Genomic DNA, 20,985 nt, shown 5'->3' with positions numbered 1-20,985 from the left:
GTCGTCCAATTGAGGTGGTTACTCCAGAAAACATCAAAAAAGTCCGCAAATTGGTTATACATAATCGTAAATGGAAATTGCGTGAGATAGTTGAGGCCGTAAAGATATCAGAAGGCAGTGTGTTTACAATTATGAATGAACATTTGACCATTAGAAAGTTTTTTCAAAGTGGGTGCCGCGTTTACTTACAGTCCATCAAAAACAACAACGTGTTGATGATTCAGAGCAATGTTTGGCCATGTTCATAAGTAATGCATTAGACTTTTTGCGTCGATATGTGACAATGGATGAAACATGGATCCATCACTTCACTCCGGAATCAAAACGATTATCATCTGAAAGGACTTCATTCGGTGAACCACGTCCGAAGCGTCCAAAGGCACAATATTCAGCTGGGAAGGTTAGTAATTCAGTTTTTTTGGATGCGCATGGATAGCGATTACTACATCGTCGTTTTAACGTTTTAATGCAAAAATCAAAGAAAAACAGCCTCATATGTCGAAGAAAAAACCACTGTTTCACCAAGACAATCTACCGATTCATAAGTGAATGACAATGATGTTAATTTGAACGAATTACACTTCGAATTGCCTCTTCATCCCAGAATATACCAACCATAAATCTGAACATAGAACTAGCTGTAAACCACATCTCAGCCAGTATTGTTTCCAAATGAATTCACACACTGACATCGGTGTTAATTCGAAATTCTATCTATCTATTAATTTTTAGTCTGTCGAAAAGTTTGAGCTTAATAATATCAATATTATTTTGAGTGTCCCCTTCTTGTCTGTAACATTTAATTCCAAATGTAGAAATACATTTAGTGAGAATAATAAATCTTTGTAAAAGATAAATAATGAATTGCTATAAACCTTGCTCCAAAATTGAAATTTATTGAGTGTTATAAAATATTATAAATATAATAAAATATACCAATAATAGATGAAAACAGGACACAAGATGCAGATATAAATAGTAGAGTTGCAAAAAATAATAATCTATATTACACTAGATTCATATATTCATATTCAAACTAAGAATATTCAAAACAATATACAAACCAATTCTAACATTGAATATGTGAATCTTGACAGAACGACAAAAAATTAAAATTCAGGCGAAAGAAATGGTGTGACAAAATATAAATAGGCCTAAACGTACAACCTACATTTGATTATATAGAGGAAAGACAATTACAATGATAGAGACACATATAACGAGTCAGAACGACCTGTTAATAAAATTTGGAAAGTGAAAATTCATAAAAAAAAAAACAAAAAGAGAGACAGGTCCAGAAAATCGTGGTATAAGTTTGAATATTGAATGAACGAGAAATACACTGGAAAGAAGCAAAGAATTTAGCTCAGCATAGAAATTAATGAAGGGAATTTGCTTAAACGTAACCATTAATACCCAACACAATAAGTGGTAGAAGGGTCAAAGTAGTGACAGTCTATAAAACCATTTCTAAATCTATCTCAACATACGGGAGAGTGAAAACAAAAACATGTGGAGAGTGATCTAAACAAAACCGCAGAAATCCTGAAAGATTATTTTGATGTACAATTAAAAACACCAAATATCCTAAAAATCATAATTTGAAAAAATTATTTATTCAAATATTAATTGTGAATTTTCTGTTTCAGTAAAATTTCACATTGCTCATTTGTTCGAAGTTCAAGGAAAGGTGAAAATAGCGAAAGACAGATACGACGGTTTACTTAAAGAGAAGAATTTATCACAGTCTTTAAGAGCCGACATATTTCGTCAGTTAGGTTGGTTATATCACTGCCAGGAATCATTAGGAGATAAAAGCCACCGAATACCTCTAGCAATACACTACTTACAAAGAGCCAATGAGGCTGATCAGTTTTCTGGTCAGACTCTTTACTTACTAGGGCGATGTTATGCCAGTATTGGTAAAGTTCACGATGCCTTCATTGCTTACAGAAACTCTGTAGAAAAATCCGAAGGAAATGCGGACACCTGGTGTAGCATAGGTGTCTTATATCAACAGCAAAATCAGCCCATGGATGCGTTACAGGCTTACATATGTGCTGTACAACTAGATAAGTGCCATTCTGCAGCTTGGGCTAATTTAGGAATTTTATATGAAAATTCTCTGCAAGCTAGGGATGCTTATGCTTGCTATTTGAATTCTAGTAGAGGATTGTCAAATAAACAATCAAACGAAGGGTCGGTTAGTACGGCTAAACTGCCTAAAATTAACTTTCCAAATCTGGGAATGAACCCACATTTGACACAACGTATCAATTTCCTCCAGACCCACCTTTCAAATGCCCCAATGCCAAGCGTCACATCACAGTAAGTATAATCAATCTACTATTAAGTCAGAGCTGTGTTAAGTGTCAAATTTAAACTGAATATTTTGACTCATTTTTAATGATATATAATCAAACATACAGATTCACCAAAAGTAACAAATAAATGAATAAGTATCAATCAGAAAAACCATAGATAAATCTATGTGGTCAGTTTTTCTTTAGTTTCTTCATATACTTTATATTTGTCTTGACTTGGTACTTACGACGTTTGTGGATAGCGACTTCATCATTTTATCCACAGCTGCTGAAACACCGAATGGTGCTCTTTGCTCCATTATGAGCTATGCGACAATGATGATAGATAGAATAGCACTCTAGAGTTTTAGAATTTGTTATCAAAAACAGTTCAACATTATTCTTTTCTATTTGCGGGAGGCATGAGCTTTTATCTACTAATTTTATCAACGGCTGCTCATTTTTAAGCCTTGATAAAAGTTTTCCAGGCCAATCCTAAGTATATAAATTGAGCTGCTTCAGTTATAACGATCTTTCGCGAACATATGAGAGGTTTTACTGGTTTAATGAAAAAAATCTAGTGTCATAAAGCTTTTTACTTGAAATTTTGATGTTTTTCTCATTATTGTCAATTTTTATACTCTGCTTTTGGGTGGATGTAATTTGGGCGCTAAAGGATTAATGAACTTTTTACAACATGTAAACTAGGCGCCAATACCAAAGGGTCATTTTAATCCTATGTGTATTTTGGGCGCTAACCGACTGAAGTACATGATTTATGAAATACAGTTATTTATTAAATCATCGACATTTATAATAAGATATATTTTGGTATTTTTAGATTTTCCTATAAGAGAAATGACCTATTATCACTTAAGGTCTGAAAAAATTTACCGTTAGAGGGGGCTACTTTGCACTTTTTTTAAATGAAAAATCTGCCCTTAATAAAGTTTCCTCACAACATTTTTGTAACACTACAGAATAAAGTAAAGTTTATATTTCTTTATATTTTTATTTAGTACTTAAGTACATATTACATATAAAATAAGAGATTTACATAACCTAACCTAACCTAACCTAACCTACTTAAAAATCTATCAACTTTCCCTTTATTGGGTTATTTTATGACTCGACCTACCTGCACTTCTTAGCGCCGAAAATACATGTCGGATTATCTACCCTTCTTGGTCAGACAGTTAAAGAAGAATGGTTAGCGCCCAAATTACACCCGCCGCTGCTTTTATAGCCAAACTGATTTTCTGAAAGATAGAATAGTACTAGAATCTTCTTAGAATATAAAATTATTTAAAAGACAAAGTTACCTTGACTTTTTAATTATAAAAAACCGGAAATTTTGAATAAATCACTAAGATACAATACAGTCTTTAAAAGTCTCTATAAATACAGTGAAACTCCACTTAACACGGAAGATATGTTCCATGAAAGTAGATGGTAATGTGATACAGAGCAAAACATGTAAATAATGGGGTTAGGGGAAGATTAATAGAAAATTGGTTATGTATCAAATTTAAGACTTACGATTTTTAATAAAAATAAAACCAAACATTTATTTCTCACAAAAAAAAAACAATATAAACGAATATACTTCTACATTTAAAAACAAATGAAATTCTATCAATCAGTCAGGTTATTCAGGGTATTCTGTGTTTCCAATTTTCTGCCTTTTTGTCAAGAAGACATCTAATGTAGCTTGCGTTTTTCTTTTGCATTCTGTTAGAAGTTGCCGTATCTTGAACTATTTCTTCAACGTCTTCAACACTTACCTCATCTAAACCGGTAGCTAATTCCACTATTTTATCTATATCGACAGATTGTTCCAATGTCTTCGCTCTTACTTAAATCTGTCCAAATGTTCTTCCATACTTCTCCCAAAGATCTTTCTGTTATAACATTTCAAGAACGGTTTATGTTTTCTACAGCATTCATGAAGTGTTAAGCGATCTTTCGTAGCTTTAAATCCTGATGCTCGAATTAAACACGCGAAGACGTGAAAACTTTTTTATTAAAATCACAAATACTTCAAATGAAAGATGAATATATTACTTAGGTCTAATCGTTACAACTGTATGAAATATAATAATCAAAGTATTGGCTTCTGTTACAAAAGAAAAGTTGATATCTTAATTTACTAAATAATTTATCTTAAACTAATAACAAATATAATTAATTTGGTACACAATAGATAATGATTATAGATAGTTTGTCCTGGCATATTTCCTAAATAGTTAGGTCCGTAATTCTCGTTTCTCTTCACGGAATAGAAATGTTCGTTTTGGCATTCTTTTCCAAAACAGGCATGTTTCATCAATATTAGAAACCAATTCTTGAGTATAGGTTCCTTGTTCAATTATTGTTTTTAATGTTGCTAGGAATTCAGCCGCCGCTTTCGTATCACCACTTGCTGCTTCTTCTGTAATATTTATGTTATGAATATTATTTCGAAGTCTATTAAACCATCCTCGACTAGCAACGAAACTTTCACTTATGTAACTTGCCTCAGCCTAAATGTCATTAAAAATTCTTTGAGCTTTTTCCATTATGATAGATTGGCTTAATGGCATATTGCGTTCAATTTCGTCGTCAAACCATATGGACAGTCGATTTTCTATTTACTCTATAATATTATTTCTAGAACGGGTTATTCTAGTTGCAGAGTTTGATGTAGTTGCAGTTGTCGATGACAGTATTTTTTATTTATTCTTAAGAATTGTCCTTATTGTTGAAGTTGCCAAATTCAGTAGAATTAGAACGATATTTGTTCATGTTCTGTGATTTAACTTCTGCTTTTGTGATTTTTACTATTTATTATCACATTCGTGATTTCAATTGTCTCTATGATTTGTGTTTTGTGAGGCTTTTAAATAGACAAATTTTAAATAAATCGAAAATACATTCCAACAGAAAACTAAAGTCCGGGATAGTTCATGAATTTAACAGTAAATAGAATTCGGATTGACCCACGATTTTTTGGTGAAACATACTGTCATTTAAATTATCCGAAGATAGTAGATTTCTTTTTATCGAATTCGTATTTATTATGATAAACATAGAGAAAAGCTTAAAATCGATCCTTGATTCTATAATGGTTTTGACATATTAAAGATTTTCGAAATCAATGATCCTAGGTCAGATAGACCACGTATTAGCTGATTGTGGATCCCAACTCCAACTCATAACCTACTTTTGATTCCATTACTTCAATTTCTCCGTTGATTTTTCTATGATATTTTATGTTCATGTCTATTTCATTTTTCTGTATTTATTGAATATTATTCAGTTTTAAAATAAATTCTAGGTAGTTATTAGCGATTTACACACTTCGATTTTGCACTAAATTTGAATGCCAATTAATATTTTTATGGTGAAAAGCTCAAAAGTACAAAAACTGCAAGCTTGTGTCAGTTATACTGCTCATGAAGATTGAGTATAGATAACCATATAAGGGGAATGAATAATTTTCAAAAAAACACCAAAAGCAACTTGTCAGCTAATCGCATTAACCGGATTGTATGAATGACAGTGAACGTTGTCCGGATTACTTCCTGATCATTCAGATCATGATGTTTTAAGATTGTCATGTTAAGGCCGCTATATACAGGTAGATAATAAACGCTACGCCACTGTTTCTGTTGAAAGAATGTGCATGTTTTTATTTACAGTATAAGATGGCTTAAACACCTTTACTAATAACTATCAATAACTGATAAGTTTTTACGCTTGGATCACTAATTGTGAGTACTTTTGAACCATGATAACATACAATGAGTATTTTGTATTGTAACAGATTTTGTGTATTTTATTTGTGTTACAATATATATTTCAAAGTAAGTGTCGATCCTTATAAAAATATTTTACTTATTAAATCGATGTTAAGTTATAGGTTTTAGATAAAAATAATTATTTATATATTTATATATATATAATAAAAATACTGGATATTTCAGTAACATCTAGGTGTAAATTATTTCAGTTACTATTCAAAATAATAGATTCATTTAAGTGTTTGGTACATCACATCCGTGAACAGTTTAAAAGTTACCTGGATCTTGTACATCAATATACTGTTACTTTACACAGCTCTGAATTTATTTATTAATTATCATTAACTTAAAAAAACCAGTTTGGACATTAATAAATGATTACTTGACTATTTGATAACAATTCAACAGTATGCAATGTGTTTTAAGACAACCTAAAGACACTAGGTTAACGACTTTATATATTTTATTGTTTTTTACAGAAGGAGGCAATTGCTTTCGATTGAAGAGGCTTGGAATCTTCCGATATCGGCGGAAATGTCTTCTAGACAGCAAAATTCGTCTCAACCTACTCGCAACACCACATCTCAAAGTTTTCAGAAAAATTATCCAGCTACAACACCTCAAGGACCCCCTCCACCATATCCTTCCCCAAATGGCTCAAACAATAAAAGGTTTAAAACAGAACCAGATCAAAAACCAGCGATGATTCAACCTGCATATAGTTTGACTCCCCAACAAATGCAATTGTTAAATCACTTCCAACAAAATATAAACAATCTGAATCCCAGCCAACAGGCTTTAATGCAACAGTTACAACACCAATATAGATTAATGCAGCAAAACCAGGATCATAGTCACCGCAACCTTGTTAGAACCACACCTCCTAGTTATAATAATAACCAGAATTTTGATCAAGAGGGGTCACCAACGAACACTGCCAAGAATGATAAAATAGTTCAACCTAGTCCTATAGTCGAACCAAGAGACTATTTGTCATCTACTGAACCTCATTCTGCTGATCTTGATCAAAATTTAGAAGACGATCTAAAGGATTTGCTTGCGCAAAAGGATCTGGCCACAACTTTGGCTGAGAATCTACTAAAGCAGTTTGGATCAGACGATATAGATGTTAAAGATTCATCTAGTGGATCTAATATTAGTGGTAAGTTCTAATTTTTATTAGAGAAAATTTACTCAGTAAAATACAAAAGTTTTGTTACACATTCAGTATTTTTTAATTACAGTAAGATAAATCTGCGGTTTATATTAACCTGGAGGTTTCCAAATGAAAATTCCAAATAGATCAGGTATATAAGGTAGTCCTCAATTAAGTACATTAATTTCTAGAGTAGATAAAATGTTAAAAAGTGAGAGTATTGCTTTATACACTTTATTCTAAAATTATATATTAACACTGGGTGAATTGGGTACTTTAATTTTTTAAATAACTGCCGAACAATTTTGATTACAGAGTAATTTCATACCACTTATTACTTCATTTTATATAAATATAGGGTACTTTTGTAGAGTAAATAAGAGCTTCGAAAATACATGTATGCTTTTGAGTTTAAATAAATAATAGACTGTGATATCTATTAAATTATTACAAAATCATGGTTTCTGTGAAAAAGTCTTAATTAAAAAATTTTTGAAATAATTTCTTCAAATAATTTTAGCAAAACTTGAAGTAACAACCTCTACTTACCGTCCATAACTACTCTGTATTCATATGGGATGGGGTAGTTAGTGACATGGAATTAATCATCCTTATGTTTGTAAGCCACCCCCAAAATATGAACTCCATAATCAACATCGATGGGTTGATATTTGTAAGAATGAAATTTTCAATTAATTTCTCTAAAAGGTATCTTTCCCATGATTTTATAAAAAATGTATATAAAGAAGTACCCTTATTTTTGGAGCCACTATTAGCCCTAGAAATTAATACAGAGAATTGGAGGTCACCTCGTATTTCTAATGTAATTTTCCAATAATTAATATTATACAGATGTCTCAGATCATTGCTCGTTAATAGAGCTATAATTACAACATACAAATATATTCCATTTTATTGTGTTTTTAATATGAATATAATTTACATTTTTAGGTAATGTTTCAAACACGTTATCATCAGGACCCTTCTCACCTTCAAATATTGTACCAAAACAAGAAACACTTCACGAAGTGAAAAGAAAAATTAAATCACCTATTCGTGACAGTACATCAAATGTAAAGTCAGAACCACCTTGGGAGTTTGATTCACTTCATTCCTTAGAGAAAAAGTCTGACATTGATTATCACATTGATATGGACGCCCAAACGATAGTAAAGCTATGCAAGTGAGTAAAACAGTAAATTTTTCAATTTATAATTCAATACTCTTAATTTTGATACATCTAATTAAAAAAAGGATATTATAAAACAAAAATTAAAAGTATCATCACTCGCTATGTTTTTTTTGTTTTGCAATTAAATACTTTTATGAAAATAATACAAATTTATTCTTTCTATTTCAGGGGTGAAGTAGTTAATGGTAATATTAATCACTCAATAATCTCAGATACAGCTCCGCCACCTTCTCCGCCGGATCCACCTTCTATCAAACTAAACCATCAACAGCTACTACCGCCTACTCCATCAGTATATCTTGAAAATAAAAAGCATGCTTTCAGTCCCCAATTACAAGAGTTTTGTCTGAAACATCCGATAGCTGTGATAAGAGGCTTGGCGTCTGCTTTAAAGTTGGATTTAGGTTTATTTTCTACAAAAACTTTAGTTGAAGCCAATCCTGATCATAGTGTGGAAGTAAGAACACAAATACAGCAACCGTCTGATGAAAATTGGGATCCACAAACCGGACGAAAAGTTTGGGCATGTATATCTCATAGATCACATACAACTATTGCAAGATACGCACAGTACCAGGCTTCTAGCTTCAAAGAAAGTTTAAGGGTAAATAATTATTTCAATATTAAATCTTTTATCGATGCAATTGTAAAATTATTGTGTTTCATATCAGAGGTTTGCTTTTATTCTGTACTTCTGCAACAATAAATTTTTTTCTTCCCTTTTAATTCACATGTTCATTTACATTTTATTTTCAGGAAGAGCGTGAAAAAGCAACGAGTGGTTTGTCAGACTCCGATTCGAAGGATTCAACCCCTTGTGGAACAAAAAGAAGAAAAGTGCTTCCTAATACACCTCCGTGTCCAGCTTTGAAGAACTGCAAAGAACAGAAAACGCTGAAGTAAGTGTTTCATCTTTACATCAATTTACATTGTTAACAATTGTATGCTAATTTTGTCTGATTTCAGGTTTGGTACAAATGTAGATTTATCAGATGAGCGAAAATGGAGACCACAGTTACAAGAACTTATGAAACTACCAGCTTTTGCGAGAGTTGTGTCAGCTGCAAACATGCTCTCACACGTTGGACATGTTATTCTAGGGATGAATACAGTGCAATTATACATGAAGGTAATTGATGATTAATAAGTTGTTCCTGTAAAGTGAAATGTCAAGAATGATTTTCATGCATCCTTACAACTAATTGTTTATTTTTGTATTTCATAATGGGATAATTGATAAGAAATATGTTGACAATATTCCAATAATTAATAATTTCAAAAATGTTTGTCATAGACAATTCTTAACGATAAATAGATAATTTTGTATCTGACATTTATTCACTTGTCTTCAAAAATAATGATAATTTGAACCTCTTAGGTACCTGGTAGTCGAACTCCTGGCCATCAAGAAAATAACAACTTCTGTTCAATAAACATTAATATAGGACCAGGTGATTGTGAATGGTTTGCAGTTCCTGATGCGTATTGGGGCTCAGTATTTGCTCTTTGTGAGAAAAACCAAATAAATTACCTACATGGTTCATGGTGGCCTATACTAGAAGATTTATACCATGCAAATATACCAGTGTATCGATTTCTTCAGCGACCAGGAGATTTGGTTTGGGTAAATGCTGGTTGTGTTCATTGGGTGCAAGCTGTAGGCTGGTGTAATAATATAGCCTGGAATGTGGGACCATTGACTGCAAGACAGTACCAACTAGCAATAGAGAGGTACGAATGGAACAAACTACAGAGTTTCAAATCCATTGTGCCTATGTTGCATCTTTCTTGGAACCTAGCCAGAAATATAAAGGTTTCTGACAGAAAGCTGTTCGAACTTATAAAGTAAGTGTTTTTTCCTTTCAACAATAATAATGTATGTAGTATAATAGTAAGATTTTTTTCTAGTAAAATATAAATTGAAACCATCTAGGTTTAGTCAAAATGAATTGGTCATCTACTATTGATATTTATTCAGCTTCTTTAATGTTACAGTTTTATTTTTTTTTTAGAAATTGTATTCTAAGGACGCTCGTCAAGTGTTGTAGGATATTAGAATTCGTAAAACATAAAGGCGTGGAAATCAAATTTCATGGGAGAGGAAAAAATGAAGCATCTCATTATTGTGGTCAATGTGAGGTAAATTTTATTTCATTATTATTCGAAACCACCTTCAATCTATAGAATTGTTGCATGGAAAAATATTTTACAGAACATATGAATATTAGTGTAAAATATCTAACCAACTGAATTCAAATCTACCAGTATGAATTTCAATAGAATATTGTGATAAGTTAAATGAAAAATTATCTGTTTAACTGTATTTGCGGTCAACTTTACTATTTTTTTCACAAAAAGAGCGAGGAGGGGAAAATCAAAACTTAACAAAATCGTGTGCAATATGTACAAAACCTGTGTTGTAGATTTATTTTTAAGCGAAGAAATTATAACCATATTTCGGTCAAAATTAATGAATTAAATTGGTTAAAAATGTCGAATATTGTGAATCTTCATTTTATGTGTTTTTCTAAGTGTTAAAGCATTCGACACCTGTTTATTTGAGAGAAAAAGTTTTCCCAGCAAAAATACATAATGTACATGTGAGGAATAAAAATCTGTTGACTATGCCTCGGCATAAATATGCGGTTTTTAAAGAAGTTTCACGTGTTTAGCTGTTCAAGGTTATAATACTCTCCACAAGGACCTTAAATTATGTGGCATAAATTCTTTTATATCTAAGTACAGAGCAGTTTTGTTTAATAAGCAAATATGTAAATAAGTTTATCTTTTTTAGGGTTTTTGTAATTATTTAATAGTTTATAGTTGATAATGTATAAAGTTCTTCTGCATAGACAAGCAGCTGGAAGTGGTTAGGTGAAAGAATAACATATATATTAAATATCGTCACTCCTGTTGCTTGATGTCTGTATATTGTATACTTTGTAAATTGTATTGTGTATACATATCAGACCAATAAAGACGATTTATTATTATTATTATTATTAATATTATTATTATTATAATTAATTGAATTGAACAGACAAATCATTTTAAAAATAAGTTATCTCAGCTTATGGTACTTTAACTTTAAATCTGATCAGGAAAAGCAGAACTCCTCCAATGAAACTTTCCCATTACATTATGGTAAAGTTGAATTAAAACTTACAGTAGTAGATTTTAATGAAGTTAATTGAGATCATTAATATTTGGTAGAATAAATTTTCATTTCATGTTTCTAAATGTTCTTGTTTCTTCTGTTTTAAAATTAGTTTTATTAATAATTTTTTAAAGACAGATAAAAATTGACGTTTCCACTTTTTTTCAAAATATCAAATATCAAAATATCTGTCTTTCAAAAATTATTAAAAAAACTAATTTTGAAATAGAAGAGACCTAAAATCAAGAACATTTAGGAACATAAATATATCAAAAGGTCCTAGAAATTTTCATTTTGTTGATATACACAACTTATTCACATAAATATATTTAAAAATTTCAGGTGGAGGTATTTAATGTTCTTTTCATACGAGAGCAGGAGAAAAGGCATGTAGTCCACTGTATGGATTGTGCGCGAAAGCAATCTCCAAATTTAGAAGGATTCGTTTGTCTGGAAGAATATAAGTTACAAGAACTGTGTGACGTTTATAATAGTTTCGTTATACATTCAAATACGAATACTGCTCACGATCAGTATAGAATAACTTAGTAAATTTTTTAGATGACCGCTGAGGTCAGCTATCACTGCCACATGTAACTGATGTACAACTCTAATATTAATATTTGCTTGTTATATAGCGTATGACTTGTAAAGAAACCAAGCGTGATAATTTATAATAAACTATTTTGCATATTTTTAATGTACATAAGTTTGTCATGTAAGATTGATAGTCTATGGATTAGCACAGATGTTGACAATGTAGTTGGAATAAGATGCTATAATAGTCCGTGTTGGAAATGTTAGGAAAAAGTGAAAGTGTTTTATTGAGATACAAAGTGGGTCAAACAAATACCTTATAAACTTAAACAAATTTTATCGCTTTATAATCTTGATAAAAATATCTTCGAAGCGAAATCCAGTTTAAAATCACTTAACCGATCTAGAAAACCTCTATAATGGTATTATTTTAATTAGATAAAATTAATTTTAAATTTTGTTTTTTTTTTCACATCACGATTGATCCATATGATTTCCAATTTTGAGAATGTGTTGATTACTTGAAAGTTAACTATTAAAGTTACAGTTCCATATAAGGTCTTTATGATTTATTCTTGCTACTTGCTAGATATATGGTTATTTTAGGCATAATCAGATTTTATATCCATATTACGAATATTTTTCAATTGAAACCAGGTTTTGCTTCACGTGTCTCCCTTTATTTTTAGTTCTTGCATTAGAATTTTAAAGTCGAAAACAGCTCTACAAGACGATTTGCTAAAGCGGCTCAACCACAAAAGGTGCCTTATAGTGTACTTTAGCCCTTCGTAATTTTATGAATAGTAGTCACACAGTGAATATACAGGATTTAGGTAGACCGATTTTAAGGAAACTTTTATAAATTCTTTGATTATTGTAATCATTAAACTTTCTCTCCACAACCACACTAAAATGAAAATTATATATGAAACAAAACCGATGAGAAAGTATTGAAAACACAGCAAAATAGCATTTTACAATCAATCAAGACGACCCATTCTAACCACCTGGAGAATTTTTTATCAATTAAAATAAATCTTATGGTACCGTGATTGTATTCCATTTGTATTCAAAAACAAAGCGTATAACAGCAAATTTGTCAAACAATATTTTTATGATTATAATTTTTACAGTCATTTGTTGTAATTACATTACTGGAAACCAGTATGACCTGTGCCAATTTTAGCTCTGCATAAAAAAGGATCTTGAACTTCTCTCGCCATTAGCGGTAGGGACTCTTGGATCTGATATCGATATATATAAAAATGTACATTTATTCGCGCCCTGGGCGCCTCCTTGAAGTTCCCTGTGGAAAAACTTGAACTGCTTTAATTTCTACAATTGATTCCTTTTCTTGTTTTTAGTTGAATCTTTTAATTTTTAAACATGTTCCTCAGTAATGAAAATTCTCAGAAAATATATCAGTTTAAAATATTTTGATAGAAATATATGATTTAATTCTATCTGAATCCTGTAGAACATCCTGAATCATCGTTCATTAGAGTTGTCTGTAGCAGAGTTTTATATATCAAAAAATTAAAAGTAAAATAGTTATAAAAGTCGAGAAAATCTATGCCGTATTTTTACTATTAGGATTTGGGTAAGTCTACTATAAGTAATCGGGTAAAATTAAAGTACAAATAGTTCAGTAATTTCAATACTAGTGAAAAATCTAATTCTATAACATAAAATTTTTAAACGATTTTAATGAGGAACTAACTACTTATCTAAATAAGGTAAAACATACGCAGTATCGCGAAAATCAATTTAATAATATGTAGTTTCCTGAAACATGTGTGTCCCTGTACATATAACAGTATTTTTGTGTAGCCTTAACTATTTCATAATTAAAAGGTATCTTTTCTTTTGTTGACTCACTTTGTATACGAAGTTTTAGTGATGATATCTGATTCATTGCTAGTTGAAAATGTTTTGTAATTTGTCTAAGAAATTTTAGCAATCTTTATTCCTTACCTTCTTTGCTTATCTTCGAGATTATATATATCCACAAAAGGAAATTGAATTGATCATTTCAAAAGTTAACACTTTCTTACTAACTCCATCATATTTTAAATTAGTTTTGAATTAATCTGAACTAAAATATGTGTGGAGAGTGCAGGACAAGTAAAGAGGAACATGTCGAATCTTTGGAATACAAGTCATACTAGAGAGAAGACTTTTTATCAATGAAAAAAAATACCCAGTTCATCATGATTCAATATATAGTGGAGCTATTGAAGTTCAATAGAAAAGGAAGATAAAATTCATCAAAATTCCAACAAATTAATTAAGGTGAAATTGAAAATGTACAAGATAAATTGACATTACCTAAAAACACTATACAAGATAAGTTTTCATGTTATTTATTTTTTTCATCTTCTAGTATTTAAATTGAAATAAATGATCATGTTCTATCAGTTGTGTGATACGATTCACTTTCCGTAATGGAAAATATTATTTATTGCATGATAATTTAACGAACCGTTCATATTTATAAGTAGGAAAATACCGATTGTGACTGAATTGAGGTCATTATGTAAGACTGTCTTTTTGATGTAATATGTTTTGGCGATACTTTCGTTTATCTTTGTATATTGAGGATAAAAAGATATATTTATGCAAATCTGCAACAGATTTCCAAGAGTGCTAAGATACATCCCAATATTTTGACTAAGGATCACATATGAATGTGATAAATTGAAAAATATTTCGGACTGAAAATTATCATAGTCTAGTTTTTATTATTCAGATTAAATATGTGAACAAACTATTCATTTTTGCAAAAAATAGATTCTTATTTGATTTTTATCTTCTGATTAACTACTTAATAAAACAAATTATCTATATATAGTATTATCAGTAGTATGTGATAATTTTTGTTAAATGTTGATATATACTTCATATTGTAACACACTGGGGTTTCCATTATTATTCCATAAATCAAGGATTTTAACATAAGTCTAGTTATATAACTTGTTAACACTAAATTTTGACGTTTTATAAATTTCTTCTATCAATTTCGTTTTTCTTCTTTTTAGCACCGCTTTTATAGTTTAGGGTATTCTTATAAGTTCTTTAAACACTGCAGAATATTCGATAATTGTAATTATAAATACAAAGATCAAGTTAAAGGGAAAATAGAATTACCTATATAGCCCTCATTACCATCAAAGTACACTATAATTACTATATTCGCTTGTTAGAAAAAGGTCTGATATCCTAGCTAGTTGGGGGATGTTGTGCCGTTTGCATTTTCTTATGGGAACCTATGTTGGTTGAATCACCACAGCTTGTAATTTCTCTTTACAATCAAATTAATTGCATCGGGTAGCAAAAAATCAAGATATCTACATGTCCTTTACATTTTTATATTCATTGTCATTTAATATCAAAATATGAACATAAAATTGACAATAACCTTGTAAGATTACCTCAAACGTAAATTTAAAAATAATATTTTATCCATAAAATATTCAACCACTTAGTGTGACGGACTATTATCCAAATGCAAAAAAAGGTTTACCGTCATAAATATCTGATCAATATTTATTAAGTGCACGTGTATGTTATATATGTATACATCCTATTTTATGAATTTTCTTATTACTATGACAAACTTAATACGTTTATATCTAATATCAAGTAATATATATCTTTTTACTTTTACTTTTTAAAATATTCGTTGCATTAGAAAGATTGATATCTCATTTATAATTTTGTTTTAACAGATTGCATAAATTGTCTTTTCATCTCCTATAGTCGTTAACACGGACTAAAATAAGTGTTGCTTCAGGTGCAGAGTATTTTTTTATTCCATTTAACTATATTTGGTGTTTATAAATGAAACTACTGTCAAAACAATGTAAAAAATGTGAATATGGAGAGTAAGTACTAATTCGAAAAATATGCTGCCTCGGTAATAACAAAAAATTTAATATTCCCAATGTAACATCCGTCCTGAAACGAAATTTTATTATTGAACTAAGCAAAAATTAATGTATGTATTTCAAACCTTGGTGTTTTTAATTTGAAATTAAATATTTTGTTACATTTAAAAAGACAATGATCTGTTTCTAAACAAAACTGGGTTCACCAATCATTTCGACAACTATTGTATATCTTTATTACGAAATATCCTATATTTGGTCTAAATGTTATCTCATTTACATAAATTTCTAATGCTATATATAAAAATACAATGTGAGTGTATTAAGAAAACAGAGAGATCAACAACTGATAAAGTATTGACAAAGGAGACACTGACACTGCAATTGTGAAATGAATTGATATATTTCCTTGATGAGGAAATTGATAAAATTGAACATATCTGAAGAAAAACGAAATTTCCAAATTGATTAGAATAAGAAGAATGATATGATGAAGCAAGTCGAGATTTTCAAAAACAGAAATGTAATGAATTACAAATTAAGGAAACAAAATAAGAGAGAAGGCTAAAACTTCTATGAAACTCTCTTTAAAAGAAATACTCCAAAAATGAGGCTAATTGTTTCCAACACTACATTTGTACTAATACCAATCTACCCAGATAAACTATTAATTGTTGGTACTCAACCGGAACCATCGAAAATAAGTATAACCTTTAGTTGTTACTCAGTTATTGAAGTGTATTATAAATATGCAATTCAAGTACCCAAGAAAATCTTTTTGTTCAGAACTTTTTCTTATAATCCCTGTTATTTCATTCTCTATTCGAGTATTGTTTTTCACATCAAATACCTCTTTATTACTTTGCACCTGAGCAACCATTCAATAACAATTTTCGAAAAAGATCATTTGGAGTTAGGTTGTTGAACAAATCGACGATAATTATTATGTATGTTGAAATTTGTTTTATTTTATAAAAATTCAAGTTGTCAGATTGTGTGATTTTTTTAATCAGAATTCTCAGATAAAACGGCAAGATTGAGTTTTTTTTTGAAATGATTACTGGAGAAAATGCCTATTTAATGAAGAACACATGCCTTTATTTATTTGTTTACATTTAATATAATTTCTGTTAACCTGTATTTGACTATATTTCACAGAAATTACTGTATTGTTGTGTTTTGGATGTACTTCAATACTATAACACTACTGTCATCTAAAAGCGATTTTTTTGGCTAATAAGAGACTTTTTTGAATCTATATGTTTACTAGATTGTTAATAGATTCAATTTGTCACACGTTATGAGTCAAATCAGTGCTTGTTTTGCTGTTTTCCTGTTTTATTTTTTGGTTCTCCACTTTCAATTTATTTTTAATCTCAAGTAATCATACTTCAAAATTTGTTTAATTACAAATATGAAAGCTTTTTAGAATTCCTGCTTTATTTGTTGAAAGATATTCTATTTGGACTGAAAAATATATTTACTCAGCTCAAAGTATATTAACAACTTAGATAATGATCTGACAACCCAAATTTTTAAAATATTTTTTCTATTAAAAGTGATTCGCCGATTTGTCTATAAAAGAATGTTGTATTCTAAGTTTAAAAGCAATAAAACTGCTCCTTAAAATTTGTATAAAATAAAATACAAAAATATTTTGTCTTTTCTCTTTTAATACATTTTTTAAAAAATAATACCTAGATGTTTGGTGTTGATTTGTTTTTTGTTACTTTGTGATATTTTTAAATGAATTTTTGTAGTAGATCTCATTTATGACGAAATACAGAGTGTTTCTGAATGTATATGCAGAAAGTTTTTGATCAAAAACAAACCTTACCTGAAACACTTTGGAAATATTTTGTATAGTATTGTTGATATTTTACTTTTGGAACCTACATGGATAAGGTAAGAATTATTTGATAGTAATTTTTGTTTATTCTCTCTTCTCTTTGATTCTTTGTTGCCATCTAAAAGTTCATTTTATTATACAGTCAACATACTCGAGTTCAATGGATTTTATTTCTAAGCTGTTACTTAGAAGATTTTAGAAATCTCTTTCCCATTCTTAATATTGTAAGTTTTTCTACAAATGTTGCGGAAATATAAAATAAATAATTCAAATGAATTATATCTAAATTTAAAAAAACTCATTTACTACGACATAAATGGAAAGGTCTTAGAATAAAAAAATGATATAGTAAAAATTTAAAAGTATGCTTATTAATCATCAAATTAATGCCATATTCACACTGATGTTATAAAGTCTAAACAGATCTGGTAACATATTCTATAACGGCAATTTTAGCTCTTAATACTACATAAAAATGGCACTTAATTATGAGATGATCTTCCAATCTCTTCCAAAAATATTGCTTAAATATAACATACAACTGAAGTACGACCAGAAAAACTAATCAGATCTTAGTGTGCTAGTGTAATTGGCTACCATATTTGTTGATCATGTCTTGACGAATTATGCAGACTTTGAATGGCCAAGAAAAGGTAAGTGACCTAATTATTCATATATAAAAATATAATGTGTTGAAAAACAGAGTATTGAATAACGCAACTTTCATTCCAATTGATTAAATTGTTAGTTATTCATTATAAAGTATGTGAAGACAAATTTTCCTATAAAAATAGAATGCTTCAATTTATAATAATTTCGTTTGAATCTCGTGTATATAGTGTGTCTTGGATAAGAATGTAATCATATACAATAAGGGATGGGCTGCAAGTTTATTCATTTAGAAAAGACATGTCTTTGTGAATTGTATAATCCTGTTTTTAATTAAAAAAATAGTAGTTTTGAAAAATTTTTAACGTTGGGAAAATTGACACTTGACAGCTGAAATAACTTTTATTATTGTTTAGATTAAATTCCACGCAAGAAAATTTGAGGCAAAAAAATTAAAATAGGTAATATAGAACTCGTTTAATTGTTTAAAGCAACGGTCATAAACCAACTATAATAAAATTATTCATACTAATAGGATTTTTCCGAAACTATAATCGGGTTAATCAGATCAAGATCGTAAAGTGATTAGGATCCCGTTAACTGTCATTTTATTGGGTTATGTCATATTTGGTGTATTCCACTAAGCACTCACGACAAACACGTTCAAGACCCCAAAATATGCCCAATAAGAAGGTCAACTTGCATGTAAATTTCGGCAATACAAATTTTGTTCTGTCACTTACCAATCGTGGCGCTAGTGTAATAAAAGTATGTCATCTACTAGCTGATAGAGGATACAAATTTGAGCAAGTATTTAATACAGGCGAAACTGCACTGTTTTGGAAGAGAATTCCAAACAAGAGATTTATTTCTAAATGCGAAAAGTCTGCCCCTGGATTTACTGCAGCAAAAGATACACTGCTGCAATGTTCTAATAATAAAATTAAAAGTAAAGGAAGTAGGAAGGAGCGATAAACAAAATTTTGACGGACCAGAATGCTTGTTAGAGAGAGATATAAGCTTTATTGTCATTAGAAAATTTTACAATTTTATATTAGATAATATAAAATAACAATTTGGCTTAATAATAGTAATTATAATACATATAATATCTTACTTAACACTAAATTGTATTATGCCAGTCTTTTGAGTTGATGGTAAATTGTAGAATTCTGCATAGAATAATAGTGTCTTTCAAGCAGAAATGCCTTTGCCAATCTTCGGAACTTATTAAATGTATCAGAAGTATAGTTAAGTAAAAATCCAAATTTTTTCTTCTAATAGAGTAGGTATGGGTGGGTCTCTCATTGAGTTGTGAAAGTGTTTGCAAACCAAACAACCGGATTCCAAAATGAGAGCGGGGAGAATTAAAATTTTGTGTTTTTTAAAATAGAATTCGCAATGTGTTCTATTACTCAAACCATAAATATAACGTATAGCTCTTTTTTGTAAATTGAAAATAGAATCGAAGAGTTGCAAACTACAAGACCCCCAGAAAACCAAACCATCGAAGATGCGATTCGAGCAACCAGTAGTAACTTGTTAAAGCAATACGAGAATCGAGCTGTTCAGACACATATTTAATGACAAAACAAGCAAAGGATAATTTTTTTCCAAGTTTTTCACATGTACAAACCATTGAAGTCACTGTTGAGTTTTAGAGCTGGTAAAGTTCCTTTATAGGATGAAACTAAAGTTTTCTCAGTGTTTCAACAGAGACCGTTTCCATCAGACCAGAACTTAACAGTAATTAGATCTTTGCCCATGTTAGGATGTTAAGCTTCTATATCTGGACCACTTCAGGTTACACTGGTTCCATCCGCCAATAAAGTGAATCTACCATTAATCAATAAGTCTGTGACATCATTAATGAATACCAATAATAGAAGTGGACTCAAAACTGAACCCTGAGGTACATCACTGCCAACTGGCAATTTACTTGAAACTTTACCATAAGCGTGTACCAATTGTTTTCGACATTCAAGGTAAGATACAAACCATTTAAAGGGAACACCTCGAACGCTATAATACTCTAGTTTGTTAATCAGAATTTCATGATCTACACAATCGTAGGCCTTAGCGAAATCTTAAAAAGCCGAAGCCGTATAAAATTTATTGTTAATTGAAGTATATATTTCAGGAGAATAGAAAACAGCGTCATTAGTGCATTTATTAGGTATGAAACCAAACTGTTGAACTATCAAGATTTTATGTTCATTCATTCAATTATCTTCGATAGGATTGTAATAATGTAATAGGACGATAGTTAGTAGTGTTATTTTTCTCGCCACCTTTGTGCAGGTGAAAAATTAAAGCTGTCTTTAGACAGCTAGGGGAAAGCTCCTTTTCAAAGGATTCGTTGATTAGAGAACATAAAACGTAACCATCTTAAAATATACAAATTTGGTGGTGTGTAACCTAGTGGTCGGAAAATTTATTAGCCAAAAAGCAAAATATGAGCATTACAACAACTTAAAAAAATCTGAGCCAAATCTACTTATTAAGTTAACTTT

The 20,985-nt window shown here is 30.1% G+C and overlaps 1 protein-coding gene across 3 annotated transcripts in view; it reads left to right on the top strand.

Moving 5' to 3' along the window:
• The window catches only part of LOC130451226 (lysine-specific demethylase 6A), a 109,472-nt gene extending 96,875 nt beyond the window's left edge, over positions 1–12,597 (top strand). For all 3 annotated transcript variants that reach the window (XM_056790110.1, XM_056790111.1, XM_056790112.1), the window contains 9 exons: positions 1,650–2,328; positions 6,565–7,247; positions 8,193–8,424; positions 8,602–9,037; positions 9,190–9,332; positions 9,400–9,562; positions 9,812–10,278; positions 10,446–10,572; positions 11,933–12,597. In XM_056790110.1, the coding sequence (XP_056646088.1) occupies positions 1,650–2,328; positions 6,565–7,247; positions 8,193–8,424; positions 8,602–9,037; positions 9,190–9,332; positions 9,400–9,562; positions 9,812–10,278; positions 10,446–10,572; positions 11,933–12,139 (3,137 nt within the window). In that variant the 3' untranslated portion in view covers positions 12,140–12,597. The remainder of the gene's footprint in view (positions 1–1,649; positions 2,329–6,564; positions 7,248–8,192; positions 8,425–8,601; positions 9,038–9,189; positions 9,333–9,399; positions 9,563–9,811; positions 10,279–10,445; positions 10,573–11,932) is intronic.
• The last annotated feature ends 8,388 nt before the right edge of the window (positions 12,598–20,985 follow it).

Source organism: Diorhabda sublineata, chromosome X (genome assembly GCF_026230105.1).
Source record: "Diorhabda sublineata isolate icDioSubl1.1 chromosome X, icDioSubl1.1, whole genome shotgun sequence".
Classification (NCBI taxonomy): Eukaryota; Metazoa; Arthropoda; class Insecta; order Coleoptera; family Chrysomelidae; genus Diorhabda; species Diorhabda sublineata.
The sequence above is the reverse complement of the archived record's forward strand: the minus strand, read 5'-3'. Positions and strand labels throughout refer to the sequence as shown.